We start from the raw sequence: 17,423 nt of genomic DNA, 5'->3' as shown, positions 1-17,423 counted from the left end.
AGTGAGATTTTAAGTTAAAAAGTCAATAGTCAATAAAAATGTCGGTTAATGGTCACATGACATGCTGATTCCGCAGCCATCTTTGAAATGTCTCATCTCGGGCAGTGCAGCCATGGTGCAGCTCCTATCTGTTTGAATGGGGAAACATTAAATTTTCCAAAGCTTGTCATCAAGCTTACGATTAAATTTAATATATAAAATCATCAGTGAAATCTAAAAACAAGTATCATAATGTGGTTTCGTATGTTAATGTTTCAGAACACTGTTTTTGTAGCAACCGGAGCTTAATGGCAGCTGCAGTGACACGATAGTTGCGTCACAAATGACACACTATACACTATGCACTTATACACTATGTACTTATGCACTAGTGTGTGAATTGTATAAGGTTTTGTCATTTAACAACGGAGTCCAATACCCCCTCCCCCTCCGCTACATAATTAAAGCTGCGACAGTTGAGTGCATGAAGTGTCCAACATTCCACACTTCGTTTTTTCCGTTAATTTAGTGCATCATCCGGGTATTTAAAGTGCACTTTTTCTTTTTGGAATTTTCTGTGAATGCATACTCGCACTATTTGTACTTTAAAACGTCATAGAATAGTGCATAAGTACGCGCCATTGGGACGCACAAACTTAACAAATTAGGCGATTGGCTCTTTTACATAGAAGGCGGGACTTATTCTCCATATTGCGCGTTGCTCTTTCTCATATGTTTATCTATAGTCTTTAGTATTGTCACTAGGGTAGTACGTATGAAATAAATTCAAATAGCATAAAAGTTGAAATGTTTTAAGTAAAACATATTTCAATGTACTGTAGAATCTGATTTGTCAAGTGTGACACTGCCTGTCCTGCCCCTTTAAGAAACTCTCTGGAAGCGACCGACCGTGTGCGGCTACGGGTTCTCGCGAGATCTACCCGCGAGAGTAAACAGTCGCCATTTCTCGAAAGTAAGAAAGAGCTGAAAGTGTGGCGGACAGTTCGTTCACATCGGCAGAGAAACCAACCTCAACCAACTCTTAAATTAAAGACCGCATCTAAGCTCTCAGTTACCGGCTGTCTTCCCTCACTGGTGTACAATTATATGTGATATTCCAGCCGGAGTTTATGAGGGCGGTGAGTGAGTGAATGAGGCCTGACAGTACACATTACTACAGCCTGACTAGACTATAAACTCACTGTTGTTGATCACTCTCACAGGGGCACAGCTGCAGAAAAACAGCCCTCCCCTGAAAAATGATCATTGAAAACCTCGATGCCTTGAAGACATGGCTCTCAAAGACTCTTGAACCCATGTAAGTGACTCTGCTACTAATGTAATGTGCATTAAAATGAGCCTCGCACAATGATGCTGTATGTTAATTATTTCTGCTGAAATCTTCCTGAATGTCAGTGGGTTCAGTTTTATGCCAATTGACAAATGCATTGACTCAGGAACTGTATTTTTGTATATTGTTGTTAAGTTGTATTAATTATATGCTTGAATGCTAAATGTTTGAACCTGGTTTTCTTAGTAGTTATGATTTACTAGCTGTTGGAAGTTGTGTCTGTTGTACAGAAGGCTTAGATTTGCTGTAAAGATATTGTAGGTTGTCATATCAAGGACAGAACTGCATTATGTACTCTTTATGTGCAGCTGATAATCATTTAAATTAAATCTTCTAAATTAAGTATATGTATCTCTCCCGCAGATGTGATGCTGACCCTTCTGCTCTTGCGAAATATGTGGTTGCCTTGGTGAAGAAAGACAAATCCGAGAAGGAGTTGAAAGCACTATGCATTGACCAGTTGGATGTATTCCTCCAGAAAGGTACATTTCAATATAATGGTCTGAAGATATGCAGTTCGCAAAGTGGCTTTTGCTAAAACCAGGGGAAGAAGTTGTTAGTCATTTTTGACATTATTCGGCTGACAGCTGCTTCAATTCCATGTCACTTTTATGTTTATATTGCTGCACTTTCAGAACTGAATCCCTGATATTGTCAACATACGTTTGATTTTGTTTTCAGAGACACAGACATTTGTGGATAAACTTTTTGAAGCTGTGAATGCAAAGAGTTACCTACCTCAACCAGAGCAGCTAACTTCCACAAGCAGAACTGAATCTCACCAGCGCACAGAGAAAGATGAATCAAAGAGAGAAGAGGTAAAATAAAGAGATCAGATCAAAGTCATTTTAAATGGTGCTACACTACCATTCAAAACCTTGGGGTCAGTAAGATTTGTGTTTTTATTTTTGAAAGAAATTAAGACTTTTATTCAGCAAGGATGCATCAAATTGATCAAAAGTGACAGTAAAGACATTTGTAATGTTAGAAGATTTCTATTTAAAATTAATGCTTTTCTTTTGAACTTTCTATTAAACAAAGAATTCTGAAATTTTTTTATCACGTATTCCACAAAAATATTAAGCAGCACAACTGTTTTGATACATTGATGATAATAAGAAATGTTTCTTAGCCAGTAAATCGGCATATTAGAATGAATTCTGAAGGATCGTGTGACACTGAAGTAATGATGCTAAAAATTCAGCCTTACCATCACAGGAATAAATTATATTTTAGAATATATTCAGATTTTAAATTGTAATAATACTTAGTGAGTATAAGAGACGTCTTTCAAAAACATAAAAAAAAATCTTACAGACCCCACACTTTTAAACAATTTGTGAAATATTGCCTAAGATATGTTTTCTTTTGTGTTTGACGGTTTTGATTTTTCATAAGCAGCCCAGCCGAGATGAAGATCGAGACAAGAAATTCTCCCGGAGAATAAACCACAGTCCTCCGTCTAGCTCCAGATACAGCCGAGACAGCAGGTGAGACTAACATTAGATAGCCATTGTTTTGATTTTTAACTTTTCCGAAATGAAACACACCCACATCTATTAAGCTGCCTTGTTAACTAACCGCATTGGTATTTTCTGTTCTATTTAAACAAATTTACAGGAGAATAGATGATCGCAAGAAAGATGACCGCTCCAGGAAACGAGAGTATGACCGTAACCCACCCAGAAGGGACTCGTACAGAGAACGCTACAACCGCAGAAGAGAACGCAGCCGCACTTACAGTCGAAGTCGGAGTCGCAGCTGGAGTAAGGACCGCACTCGTGACCGAGACAGAGATAGAGATCGCGACAGAGACCGGGACCGCAGCAGATCGCGAACTCGCTCACGAAGTCGCACTAGGAGCAGAAGCAGAGGTGTGACGTCACTTTACATTGGTGATATGGTTTTTTGTTTTATTTGTATGTGTACACTTGACATGAAATACTTTATGCTATGTGCCATCTAAAACTATTTTAAACATACTTATATTTTGTGACCAGTAATTTTAGATTTTAAGTATTTTTATGTACTAAACATATGAAGTAAGATTTTTAAAATGTTTTTGAAAGAAGTCTCTTGCACTTTATTTTACAGTATGTACACTTTCAATGTACGTACAGTGTACTTAACAAGAAAGTATTGAATAATATAAGGTAACTACATGGGTTAAGGTTAGGTTTAGGGGTAAGTTAAGAAACTAGTACCTAGTTATTACCCAGTTATTGTAATTACTACAATAAGTATATAGCATGTAGATGCGAAACAGGACTGTAAAATAAAGTGCTACCGAAGTCTCTTATGCTGACCAATGCTGTAATTAAAAATACAGTAAAAACTGTAATATTGTGAAATACTGCAATTTAAAATCACTATTTTTCTGTTTGAACATATTTTAAAGTCCCCCTTTAGTGAATATCAATAATTTTATCCCTTAAAACTCATCTTTGCTCACCAAAGTGACATATTAAAAAAAAATTTCCTGTAAAAAAAAAATGTAACTCTACACCCTTGCTTCATTTAATATACGTGGATCTATGAATATGCTAATTAGCCCCGCCTCTACTCACTCGCACAAGCTCAGAGATCCACTCGATCAACTTACTGAGGTAAACACTGCACAATAGTATAACTTTTTACAGCGTCAGAAACGTAACGGTAATTAATGATTATCCTTTTGCTTGAATACATTATCAAACAGCTGCTAATAATGTACTACTAATGTTACAAACCATGTTCCCGTTCACCATCTCACAGTCAGACAGCTGCCTTCTAAAAATCAGTATCCTTAGAAATGCTTTGAACAATTCAGAACGTCAGTGGAGAAAGGCATAGTTCATCACAACATCGTAAAATATACATTGCTTTATTGTTAAATCTACCCGATTTTTCATATCAACAGAAAAATATACTGGGATATATTCTCTTGAGACTGCTTCAGAGCGGTGATGGTTAATGATATGCTAAAGCCCGCCAGCACGTTGACGTGATTGGTTACCATGTAGTTTGTGATGTCACAAACACCAGCAATTTCAAATCGTTTTTGAAACTGTCTTTAGATCACTGCAGTTTTAAAAAGAATATACTCAGCAATGATATTGACTTTGCACATGGTTTGTTTATGTCTCTGTTGCCACATAGACATATAAACAACATTAAAAACTTGATTTTCACCACAGGGGGACTTTAAAATGTAATTTATTCCTGTGGTGCAAAGCTGAATTTTCAGCATCATTACTCCAGTCTTCAGTGTCACATGATCCTGCTGATTTGCTGCTCAAAACACATTTCTAATTGTCATCAGTGTTGAAAAAAGTTTTTTTGTTTTTCAGGATTTGTTGAGGAATAGAAAGTTGAGATGAACAGCATTTATTTGAAATAGAAATCTTTTGTAACATTAAAGTCTTTACTGTCACTTTTGATCAATTTAATGCATCCTTGCTAAATACAAGTATTCATTTAATGCTGAAAACTGACCCCTTTTATACTGTACTGTACTTTAAAAAATTCTCACACTACAGCACCATTTACAGTGCTTACTTTTTGTCATGCTCCTGTTGAATGTCATCTTGCCTTTCTAGAGCGAGATTCTGTAAAGTCAAAATACGACCACAGCCGCCCAGAACGTCAGGAGGGCCCGACCACAGATGGCTACACCGCCACACCTCTCACCCCCGGGAGCTCCTCTGCTCATTTCCCAGTGCCCACCCTCAGTAGCACCATCACTGTCATCGCCCCCACCCACCATGGGAACAACACCACTGAGAGCTGGTCAGAATTCCCACAGGACCACACGCCCTTCGGCAGAGGAGGCCCACCAAGGAAACGCTGTCGTGACTATGATGGTATAGAATTTTTAACACCCTAACTGTGTTCACAGACTAACCATCTTTTTTATGTCGGTAACATCCTGATTTGATTGTCTCGACAGAGAAAGGCTTCTGTATGCGAGGAGACATGTGTCCTTTCGATCATGGAAGTGATCCAGTGGTGGTCGAGGATGTCAATCTTCCGAGCATACTACCTTTCCAGCCACCGCCTCTTCCTGGAGTGGATGGCCCACCACCACCGGGTCTGCCTCCCCCTCACTCACTGCTGACTCCACCAGTGAACCTCAGGCCACCTGTGCCCCCACCGGGCACCATGCCTCCCAGCCTACCACCTGTAGCAGGTGTGGAGGAAAAAAAAAAATTAAAAAAAAAAAAATATATATTGGTAACACTTTACTTGAAGCCTTTGTGTATAATGCATTATAAGTCATTTCAATGCATTAATTTTGCTTTTTAATGCACCTAATAATGCATTGTATGGTCTCATGAAAAATTGTAACCACATTTATAATAATTTTCTATTCATTGTTAGACCTTCATAAAGTATATTTCATTAAAACACATGACAAACCAATTTTAGATGTATCAAGGAATCTGCAAATATTATAATGCATTTTATCTTCGGTTAGAATCATTTATGAAAATATATAATGCTTTAACATACATTATAAATACCTTGTATGACAAACCATTACACAAAGGCTTTAAGTATGATAGCAAAATATTTAACTCGGTCTAAACATTTCACTGTGAGCTTTAAAGGGGTCCTATTGTGTTCTGTTCCTCTCACTTTCAGGTCCTCCTCCTCCTCTTCCTGCCCTGCAGCCCTCTGGTATGGACGCCCCTCCAAACTCCATGACCAGCTCTGTGCCGACTATAGTCACGTCAGGGATTCGGCCTCCAATCACCCAGCCTCCACCACCCCTGTTCACTTCGGGTAAGTGCTCATCGATGCGTCATGTCTTATACAATAATACAGTGATTGCTTGACTCTGAAGGTGTTTATGTAGACTATCATATCTTGAGCCTGGACACATATTAACTGACCCATATGAGGATTAATGTAAATTATGACTGGTTTTGGTGCAAGAAACCTTGATTAACCCTTGTGGTGATTTTGAGTGGCTCAATATCGCGTTTTTTTTTTTTTTTTTGCTTTATAAATAAGTGTTACAATGTGGTCAGCCGGCACAAAGACGAAGGAGATTCAAAAACAAAACAGGCTTTATTAATAATCCAAATACTGAATTAACACACAGGAGAACAATGCAAACCACACAATGCATAAACGAGAGCTGACCAAGAACAACTGAAACACAGAGCTATATAAACAGTGGTAGAACAAAGGAAAGTGAACTAGACATGTGAAACTAATACATAAGTCGAAACAAACAAGACATAAGTAACCAATGAAACTGAAACAAAGCGGAGATACAGGAACTAAAGGAAACACAACAGAATGTCAACATAAGGGTCCACATAACAGAACATAAACCTGACAATAAGCTTATTGGTCTGTTGTTATATAGCCTAACAGTTTGTTCCGGTCCTCGAATCTGACTGGATGAGAGGCTTTCTAAAACTGCTGATATTTCACTAGTATCAGCAGCACTGCTTGTCTCTGTGCATTCCAGACAGGCTGTCAGTCAGTGCAGGTTACATTATCACACCACTAGGTGGTGGCAAGGGACTGTCTTTGAGTGAGTCATTAAACTGTTCATTCAACCGAGCAGCAATGTCTCACAGGGTTAATGCTGAAGCTAATGCTTCACTTCATAGAGACCAATGGCATTGATTCAATGCATTGACCAGCACTGACGCCATTCATGGGAAATTTCCTCTTTGGACAAATCAAACTTTCTTTTTTTTTTCACAAATATATGACTTTACCTGAAGGACAGACGCAGGTAATCACATGCGCTCAGTCAGTCTCTCTCTCACTGTCTGTTTAGGCTTGTTTAGTGCAAATCTATGGAGCCTCTTTACAAATCACAATTGTATACTGAGTCTTAAGTAAAAAAGTATTAACTTATTTAACATTCAATACATATGCATGAAGTGTAAATCAAGAAGGGCATAGCCTTATATAAAAAAAAAAAGAAAAAACATGAACATCATGGTTGCGGTGGTTTCTTGCATTCCTCTGCAGCTGGTTTGTCAATATCACAGTATTACAATATTGTGGTTATCGTCTATTTTGCAATAATGACCGGCTACACAAACTACAATACCGTTCAAATGTTTGGGGTCAGTAAAAAGAAGTCTCTTCTGCTCAACAAGGATGCATTTATTTGATCAAAAATAGAGTAAAACAGTAATATTGTGAAATATTATTACAATTTAAAATAACTGTTTTCTATCTGAATATATTATAAGATTTTGTAGTTTTAGTAGATTATTTCTGTGATGCAAAGCTGAATTTTCAGCATCTTTACTCCAGTCTTCAGTGTCACATGATCCTTCAGAAATTCTAATATTCTCATTTGGTTTGGTTTCTTATTATAATATCAGTGTTTAAAACCGTTGTGCTACATAATGTTTTTGTGGAAACCTTGATACATTTTTTGATGAACATTTTTCAAAAGAACAGCATTTGTTTTAAATGGAAATCTTTTGTAAAATTTTTTGCTGAATAAAAATCAATTTATTTAAAAAACATCAAACTTTTGAATGGTAGTCAAAGTTCCTTTCAAGAAAAGTCTGTTTACTTGGCAGCCATATTTGCAATGTCTCCGGGCAGCTATTTTGGGCATCCAAGACCAAGTCCTATCGATCCTGAGATCCTGAAATCTCAAAAACTGCTTGCTGAACTCACAATTAAATAACATATTTCAAATCAGCAACAAAATCTTACATGAACTGTCCCATAAATGTTGTTTTTTATGCACAAATAGTGCTAAAAAAAAAAAGCTTATTTTTCAGGCTAGACCAGCCATTGCGCATGTTCAGTCCTAAGCGCGAGTCTCAGGTTTCTATGGGAACCGGCGCTTCTAATGGCAGCTGCAGTGATGCATTGACTTTACCAATCAGCTGTTGGCTCTTTTATTTAGAAGGCGGGACATATTTCTCCCATTCATAAGTAATATGAGTAAACCATCTTTGCATACCTATGGTCTTTGATGGTAGTGTACATAACCAATAAATAAAGATGCTGATGATTGTTTATTTTTAAATTATAGCTGTTATTGCTGTTGTTGTTGTAGACTCATTTGAGCCAGACGTGTATAATCCTGAAGCCCCAAGTATGACCTCGCGGCCCATGTACAGACACAGAGTCAACGCTCAGCGGCCCAATCTGATTGGTCTGACCATGGGTGAGGTGGATATGCCCCACAGAGGTAACCATGAGCACTGATCTCTCTGCTCAACCATTAATACAATAAACCTTTTGCTTATTTTTCTTCCTGTGGAATTTTAATGAACAGCTGTGTGCAAAGTTCCTATTAGATTTTCTCATCTTTTAACTTCCCCCTCTCTCTCTCTCTCTCTCTCTCTCTCTCTCTCTCTCTCTCTCTCTCTCTCTCTCTCTCTCTGTGTGTGTGTAATTCTTTCAGAGAAAATGTCGAACAGCAACAGCGCTCGGATAGTTTTAGAATCAGACTCCAGGAAGAGAGGAGCAGCACTGCATGATGGAGCGATTCCTGCTAAGAAACCCTGGTTTGACAAGTACGTCTTTATTTTAAACATTATCTTCTTAGACAATTAACGACTTGGCATAAAACTAAGGCACACATTTTTTTAGGCTTCACCTATTCAATATGTAAATATCAGTCCATGACTGGCTCATTTAAAGACCAAAAGTCAAAACCTTAAAATATGCTTTTATAGGAAACATTGGTGTTCCCTATAAAAAAAAAAAAAACTATCTTTGCAAATGCTTAAGTCCAAATCTCAAGTGGCGCAGTGTACATTTGTTGCATTACTTCAGGCTGTTTCATTGTTTTTTTTTTTTTTTTGACCTTGTGCATATATTTTGAGACATATCCTCTTTGCTCCTCAGACCAAACTTCAACAAACCCAACCACCACGGCTTTCACAGAAAAGTGCCCTACTCTTTAATAAACACCAAACTGGCCATCCGTCAGATTCCTCCTGAACTCAACAACATCAGCAAACTAAACGAGCACTTCAGCAAGTTTGGCACAATCGTCAATCTCCAGGTACTATAACTCAAAAAAGCCTCTGGTTAAATGTCAACAGTTGTGATATGTTGATGGTAAAGGCTTATAGGCATATTTCCTCTGTTTCAGGTGGCGTATAATAATGACCCAGAGGGGGCACTGATTCAATTTGCCTCCCCTGAAGAAGCCAAGCGGGCCATGCAGAGCACAGAGGCGGTACTCAACAACCGATTCATCAAAGTACACTGGCACAGAGAGGACACAGTGGAACACATGCACACCACGCCACATCCGGTATGAAAACCTCCAGTAAACATACAGTGACTTGGAACAATCAGGTGTAATTGAGCTATTAGAACTAGTGGTCAAGCAATATGGGGTCGTTATAATAATGTGTGTATAATAAATATGTATATTGGGACTGGCCTCCACTAAATATTTTTTCTGGTCGACTAGTAGTCGTTCATTTTACCCATCCTTAATGAGTGTCATTTATAAATCCGTTGTCAAAGAGAAACGTCTTCCTGGATCTCCCTGTGGTTTTCCACCAAAATAAAAGCTCAAAGATTTTTTTTTTAATTAATGATTTATATCATATCATAATAACTCTATTAATACTTTTGAATATTTTCATTCTAACTTTGTTAATGCCTTCTTTTTTGTCTTGCCTTGCTCACTTAAGTGACTGCAACTTTTTTTTTTTAATTACAGAAAATAATTCAATTAATTATGGTCTAATTATTGTTGAGCTGCAGTATAATTATAATTATAATTTAATTAAGAAGAATTAAATAATTGTATTTAATTATTTAACCTGACAAACATGTTTATTACTGTTCCAAATATTTTATATGTTGCTTAAAAATAAATATATTGTGTTCAATGAAAAAAAAAAAGCTGTTGTTTTTTTACCCAGACATTTTAAAATAACACATATTAGAGCTGTAATTGCAATACTGTGATATTTTTGCTTAAGGTTATCATAAAAAAAATATGTTGGGCGTGATGTACACTCAGCAGTGATGCATTTATATAGCAGATTGTTCCAGCTGTAAAGTCTAATTATAGAAGCCATGTTTGTTGTTTGTAGAGCGTTCAGTCTGCCCAGGAGCCTGCAGTTACCACACTGAAACAGTCAGTGAAAGACCGGCTTGGACCCCTGCCCACAGCCCACCATGAACCCTCACAGGACCCCAGCTTCACTCCACAGGTGAATGTGTTTCTGATCATGTGAATTAGTCTGGCTGTATTGTTGTTGGATTAGCTTTGTTTTCCATGTTGTCTCAGGTTTCAGCATGTCTGTGTTTCTGTTCTCTACAGAACACAACCAAGGCTTCAGTGAAGGAGCGTCTGGGCTTCTCTAAACCAGCTGGCTTTGGAGGAAAGGTTTGTTTTCTAGTTTTGCATAGCCAGTCTTTCTACTGTTAACATAAAGTGTTATGTACAATGTGTTGTGACTATGTTGACTTCACATTGTGAACCACTGGCTTCTTTTGAGACCCTTCTAATCATTTATATATAATGTAAAGCATATTTGTAAAATATCTAATTTCTTTACAGGTCTTTTCTACATCTACTGGCCTGACTAAGACTGTTTATAACCCAGCTGCACTGAAAGCTGGCCAGAAGGGGGTGCCATTTGGGACAAGTGTCAGCACAGAAGATGCCCTGAAAAGGAAACAGGTTTGTGTAATTGTGCTGGAGAAGGCAACTTGCTAGTAGCTTGTTTTTTATGCTTGTTTTGGCAGTGTTTGTGAACTCTGGTTCTACTGATCTCCACCAGGAGGCGCTGAAGCTTCAGCAGGATGTTAGGAAAAAGAAACAGGAGATTTTGGAGAAGCACATTCAGACTCAGAAGGTTCGTCATTATTTTTTTTCCTTGTGTCTTGTTGTGCATATTTTATATTAATTAGAAAAGGAAAATATTTGGTTGCAGTCACTATGAGCTCTGGATTTATGATTTTAATGAAGTTAAAAGGTACCGTTCAAAAGAAATTAATACTTTTATTCAGCAAGGACACATTAGATTGATCAGAATTTACAGTAAAGTCCTTGTTGCATAATGTTACAAAAGATTTCTATTTCAAATATATGCTGTTCTTTTGAACTTATTATTCATCAAAGATTCATGGTTTCCACAAAAATATGAAGCAGCACAATTGTTTTCAATATTGATAAGAAATGTTTTTTTTGATCAGCAAATCAGCATATTAGAATGATTTCTGAAGGATCATGTGACACTGAAGACTGGAGTAATGATGCTGAAAATTCAGCCATCACAGGAATAAATTACATTTTAAAGTATATTAAAACAGAAAAGTTAACGCTAACCCTAAATGGCATTATTTCACAGTTTTTACTGTTGATCAGTGAATCAGTGCAACCTTGATGAGCATAAGAGACCAAAACATTTACAAAATCATACCAACCCCAAACCTTTGAATGATAGTGTACATATTGTACAAAACTAATAATGCATTGATTTATCTCAAGCACTATTGTAATTTATGTATAAGTGTTTAAGAACTAAAAAAAAAAGCTGCAAAAAGTCCAATTAAAAAATAGCTTTTTATTGTCAGTTTACTAGCAAGGGATGGAAATGAGTACTTGAAAGTCAGGATGTGTAAAATGATCTGCACTATTTGAAAAGCTCATAAATCAAATTTTTGCTTGACATCTGATATCAGCAGGCTTTTGTAAGGGTTTGGTTTATGGATGTGGCTGAGGTTTAGCATTAATAACATTGTATATAAACAACTGCATCTGTGAGATGACTGAAACTTGTGTGTGTCCCATTCAGCTGCTGATATCTAAGCTGGAGAAGAACAAGTCCATGAAGGTGGAGGATAAAGCTCTGATCATGCAAACCCTCACCACCCTCACCAACAGCATCACCAAACTCCAGGAGGAGATAAAAGGACTGTCCAGTTCAAATGCTCTGAGGACCACACTCAAGAGCAAAGCCCAGGTACACACACACACTAACAAAGCACGATAATCAGGACATGAATCTTCCTGCATATGTATATCCTGATGCATCTCCGTTTGCAGGCTCAGAAGGAGCTCCTGGACACAGAGTTGGACCTTTATAAGAAAATGCAGGCAGGAGAGGACACTGCTGAACTCAAGATCAAATACACTCAAATGCAGTTAGAGGTATTTCATAAGGAGACGACAACTCCTTCCTTCACCTCATTTTTTGGTTTATTTCTTGTATTTAGAGCTAAAATGTATATCTCTGTATATTTTTCCAAGTATTAAATGTATATCTTGATATGTTTGCATTTGCTACTTTTTTGCTCCTCATGAAAAACACATGATCTGGATAGAAGAGCTATTGTTGAAAAGTACATACAATTATTTACTGCAAAATCTACACGGTAAAAAAAAAAAAGTCTTCATTTTGTCTTCATTAAATGAAGACAAAAGGAACATTTAAAGTCATATTTACTTGAAAATACCACCTTACCAGTATAGAAATATTAAAAATATGTTAAAACTGCAGTCTTTTTACAAAAAGTTTTGGTGGTTGCAACAACAAAGCAAATTCTTTAATGAACAAAGAAACCCATGAAGAGCAGAGAAGCACATTACACATTACATAGAACAAGTAGCAGATCTATTAGATTGCAAGACTTAATTTACATAACACAATATCTGATTTTTTTTTTTTTTTTTTTTCTCCTTCGTCTTGTCCTGTCCATTGCCATGGTTATCCCTGGCAAACATTGCATTTTCAGATTCAATCTTGCATTTATATACAGATGCCAATCCATAAACTTTGCAGTGTGTAGCTTGTAGCATGAGAGATAAAACTTTTATTCAAATTGTGAATTGGTTGTAAAAATGTTAGCAAAGAATGCTCCCTGGTTTTGGTTTATTTCTAATACTCCTCAGACCTTCCACCGGGTGGCACTATAGTGCTACTTAATCTCTATAAGCTTGTATTAGATCTTTTCTTTACGTTCAGGCTGCCAAAAGGGGGCTTTTGACCCCAGGACGTGGGAGGGGGGCCCACTCCAGGGGTCGGGGGGCCATGAGGAGCCGTGGCCGAGGGATCCGAGGGCGCGGGAGAGGAGTTCCAACTCACTCTGTGGTGGATCATCGACCCACAGCTTTAGAGATCAGCGGTTTCACTGAGGCAGATCGAGTCGACCTGCTGCCGCACTTTGCAGTGAGTAACTTTAAAGGGCACATTGCATCACACTGCTTATGAAAAATGTCTTTGACTCATAACTGGTTTTCTCACTAACCTCCAGAAATTTGGGGAGATTGAAGATTGCCAGATGGAGGATTCTAGTCTTAGTGCCATCATTACGTACAAAAGCCGAGCAGAGGCTGAGCAGGTACTAACATATAACAGAAACATCAGTATACACATACATGCACGCCTTTATGTAGACTATAAACTAGTGTTGTCAAAAGTACTAAAGTTGGTACTGAAATTTGAAAAATGTGATGCTTTGAGCACTGTTGGGCGGATTCTTAAACACCTCTGATTGGCCATTGTATTTGCGTGCTCATCATATGTCTGTGATTGGCTACAATGATCAACGCTTCAAAACATGTTGTAAATAGACATCAATGACTCTCTTCACCAAGTGCATACACAGATACTCACGGGAGCGTTTAAAAGCAGCTTCTTTCAAACTCCCGCTTTCAAAACGCTTTCAGACACTCCCGTGTGTTGATCATTGTAGCCAATCACAGACACATATGTTGAGCGCATGAACACAGTGGCCAATCAGAGGTGTTTACGAATCCGTTCAACAGCGCCCAAAGCGTCACATTTAAAATTTCAGTACCGAAGTCAGTACTTTTGGCAACACTACTCTAAACTTCAACTTTGTTTCTCAGGCGGCCATCCATGGCATTCGGTTAAATAATCAGGAGCTGCGTTTGGCCTGGCACAAGCCCACGACTTCCCTCAACACAACAGACCTGGATGAGGCTGAACCTGAGGATGAGGAGGTACGCCCTTCATCACTGTTCACTTGAAGTGTATTTGGTTAGTTTTTTTGTAGCTATGTGTATTTCTTTTATTAGGTATGAAAGTAATTTAACTGTATATATTACAACATATTCAGTTTTGCAGGAAATGATTTACACTACCGCTCAAATGTTTTGGGTCAGTAAGAAGTTTTTTTTAAATGCGTGAATAGTTGTTAATCTAGGATGCATTTAATTGAGCACATTTACAATGTCACTAAAATTTCAAATAAATAGCATGTATCAGTTTCTACAAAAGGATGAAGCAGCACAACTGTTTTCAACATAGATAATGTTTGAGCAGCAAATCAGCATTTTAGAATAATTTTCTTTTTTTCCACAATGTTTTTGATCAAATAAATGCAATTTTGGTGAACATAATTGACTCGATTAAAAAAAAAAAAATGAAAAAATCTTACCGACCCCAAACTTTTGATCGGTTGTATATATGTTAAACAGTTCTGCGGTAATACAAATTTTTGGATTGTCCAATAGCTTAAATACTTTAAAAACTGAAAGGTTCTTCATCTTATTATTGGACACAAACCAAAAAATCTGATTATTTATAACAAATGCAGTCATCAGTGCATATACAGCTTTATGTAACACTGAATTTAAAAGCAAAAGAAGTTAGATCAGCTAACTACCATTATAAAACAGTTCTTACTCTAAATTCTAATTGGATGAGCCACATTTACAACTGTTACATATGGTCTGTTTACACCTGGTCACTTCATGCGTTTTTACTGATCGGATAGCTATCTGATTTGTTAAAACGGTTCCACAAACGAGTATAAATCCGATCTTCAATTCCGCGCTATATGGAAATTTTAGTTCACGTCAACGAAAGCAACAGATATGAGCTGCATTTTATTTATCATCAGCTAATTTCAAGATCAAAGACCGCAATAGGAGAGAGAGCGGCATCAGCACTGGTAAGATCATTAAGTCTCACTACTTTTAATGAAGACGGCTGTGTGTTGAGCTTCAGGATGTGACGCTGAACTTTCAGTTTCATTTGCGGCAGTTTGTGCGTTGGCTTGGCGAAGAGAGACTCAGCTGCTCATCTGCGGCGATGCATGTTGCAGTAGCTCTGTCATATCTGGCTATAGCATGTCATATAGCCTATAACAATCTTTCACACGTTTATTTTTTAACATTTCGGGAGGAGTAAAATTGACGTGGTTTCAACAACCAGATGCATTTACACTTGTCCAGTTTCGTCTGGAATGCATCCCAAACCACCTCCTGAAGTGGTTTGAATGAACGTATTTAAATCTCGAAAGCATTTCGGGGGTCATTTACACCTGGTCTTTTCACGATCGGATAGCTATCCGATCAGAGAAAACGCATGGAGTGACCAGGTGTAAACGGGCCCATAATAGCCAATACATACAAACCTGTGACCATGCGACATTAGAATTCTTTTCTATTGTGGAAGTTGATGATGTTTCTTAGCAACTGTAAACATCTTTGTATTGCCTACAAACATACCTTAATAAATACAGGACACGTGCCACTCTATATTTTCGTATTACTCCTTGTTTCATCGTTGTTTTTTCGTGTAAATACCAGTCCTGATTACATATGGATCACATATAGAGTGAATGTACCATGGTGTAAGCACAAAACATTTGTACCATCACATCAGACCAGCAATTTGTGACTGACCAACCTGGAAAATTTCACCACTGAGCATGCATTTGGTTCTGAGTGTCTGTTTTCTGATTGGTTACAGTTCCCAGAGGATTCGCTCGTGGACGATTCCCTGCTGCAGGACGATGACGAAGAGGAAGACGATAACGAGTCGCGCTCATGGCGCAGATGAAGATGAAGTCTTCTGTCCAGTCCTGCTGCACTGCACCACTCTTTTGAGTTATGTGTTTTTGAAATGGTTGTTTTTAAAAATTTAATTTACATTTCATTGGCTTTTTTATTTTACTTATTAAACCTGAGCAGATTGTCTGTCAAAAGGCTGTGAATTTGAATAACTGAGTTGTGAAATGACATGATAATTTGTTTTCTCACCCTCATCGATTGTTTTGTATCGTGTCGAAACATTGACTAACTTTTGGTTTTATTTTTGCTTTTTTATGGTCAATATGTTGACCCAAATTTCTTTTGAACAGTTCTGAAAATGTTACAGTTTGAAACTAATATGGAGAATGTTTCAATTTCAAAGACAACAGTAGAGCATTTTTGAAGCATTGTTATAAAACATGTTGTACGCTTTCCTTAGTATAATCAGCCTGATGAGGATGTAGCTTTTGTGTACATATTTTATGTATGAATTTTAATGGTTTGTATGAATTCTTTGCTTCTGAATTCATCACCTGGGTTTAATTTTGAAATGTAAAAAAATAAAGAAGTGAAATGGTCTAGAAAAAATATCAGCTGTTAAAAAAAGAAAGAAAAAATATTGAGAGCTCTGCTGCAAAAGCAGTAAAGCAAAAAAAAAAAAAAAATCTGAACAGCTAAATAAAGACCATTTCAACCCCCCACCCCCCAATCCTCACAAAAAGAGCAAATTTCCTAAATTCATCATGCACCACAGTATCAGCAGGTATGTAGAATGAACAGCATAAATTGAGGTAAGCAAAATGTTTTTATATATTATACATTTTCAAAAAAATATATATATATTTTTTTAACTGTAACTATTGTGCATTTCTGCCCATTAGGCCATGTGTGATGATGCAATAGCATCTAGGTTGAACTACATCGGATCACCAAATGTAACAAAACGGTATGGACTTCATTACATTCTCGATAGCCTCTCTCTAGTTTTTGGACATTTCATTGTCAATTTATAATAAAATTGCCCACCTATTTTCCCTCAGGGACACTAAAACCTGTTTTTACAATATTTGTTGACCCTTGACGCCATCGCACCATCTCGGTTACTTGTATCCGGCCCCCCCTACAACCTCCGAGCATCACATTTGCATAGTGGAGAACGAATTACCCAATCAGACCTGTGGCAGTCGGTGATGTGGCTCTCCCACCTTGGTGCCTGTCATGGAAACTCGGCTAATTGTGAAGAATTCGATTTGCTCTTGGAGTGTGCCATGAAGCTCAGCTTTACCCCTACCAACTAAACCTCGCCCGGCCCAGCAAGGGGGCCCTTAAGTGGACGCGATCACCCTCCTACATGGC

The 17,423-nt window shown here is 37.6% G+C and overlaps 1 protein-coding gene across 5 annotated transcripts; it reads left to right on the top strand.

The window, feature by feature from the left end:
• The first annotated feature begins 911 nt into the window (after positions 1-911).
• Positions 912-16,776, top strand: rbm26 (RNA binding motif protein 26). 5 transcript variants are annotated; one of them, XM_051897187.1, is made up of 24 exons: positions 912-1,118; positions 1,203-1,297; positions 1,694-1,812; positions 2,012-2,148; positions 2,732-2,820; positions 2,951-3,204; positions 4,909-5,172; positions 5,259-5,498; positions 5,954-6,094; positions 8,361-8,495; positions 8,712-8,823; positions 9,158-9,317; positions 9,408-9,572; positions 10,369-10,488; positions 10,599-10,664; positions 10,839-10,961; positions 11,062-11,136; positions 12,079-12,246; positions 12,330-12,434; positions 13,249-13,452; positions 13,538-13,624; positions 14,136-14,249; positions 15,152-15,202; positions 16,006-16,776. In XM_051897187.1, exons 2-24 carry the CDS (start codon positions 1,239-1,241, stop codon positions 16,093-16,095), a joined length of 3,078 nt encoding a protein of 1,025 aa, XP_051753147.1. In that variant the 5' UTR covers positions 912-1,118; positions 1,203-1,238; the 3' UTR covers positions 16,096-16,776. The 5 variants fall into 5 exon arrangements, with proteins under 5 accessions (XP_051753147.1, XP_051753146.1, XP_051753149.1 ...); XM_051897186.1 differs by having other exon boundaries at positions 2,729-2,820; XM_051897189.1 differs by lacking the exon at positions 15,152-15,202 and having other exon boundaries at positions 2,729-2,820; positions 14,136-14,286.
• The last annotated feature ends 647 nt before the right edge of the window (positions 16,777-17,423 follow it).

This window comes from Ctenopharyngodon idella, chromosome 6 (assembly GCF_019924925.1).
Source record: "Ctenopharyngodon idella isolate HZGC_01 chromosome 6, HZGC01, whole genome shotgun sequence".
NCBI classification, from domain to species: domain Eukaryota; kingdom Metazoa; phylum Chordata; class Actinopteri; order Cypriniformes; family Xenocyprididae; genus Ctenopharyngodon; species Ctenopharyngodon idella.
Note: the sequence above shows the minus strand (reverse complement) of the source record. Positions and strands in the feature narration are given on the sequence as shown.

Coding starts and splice junctions, on each gene's coding strand:
- rbm26 (XM_051897186.1), top strand. CDS start 1,239: ATGATCATTGAAAACCTCGATGCCTTGAAGACATGGCTCTCAAAGACT. Junction 6,095..8,360: donor ACCACCCCTGTTCACTTCGG/GTAAGTGCTCAT, acceptor TTGTTGTTGTAG/ACTCATTTGAGCCAGACGTG. Junction 15,203..16,005: donor AGAGAGCGGCATCAGCACTG/GTAAGATCATTA, acceptor GATTGGTTACAG/TTCCCAGAGGATTCGCTCGT.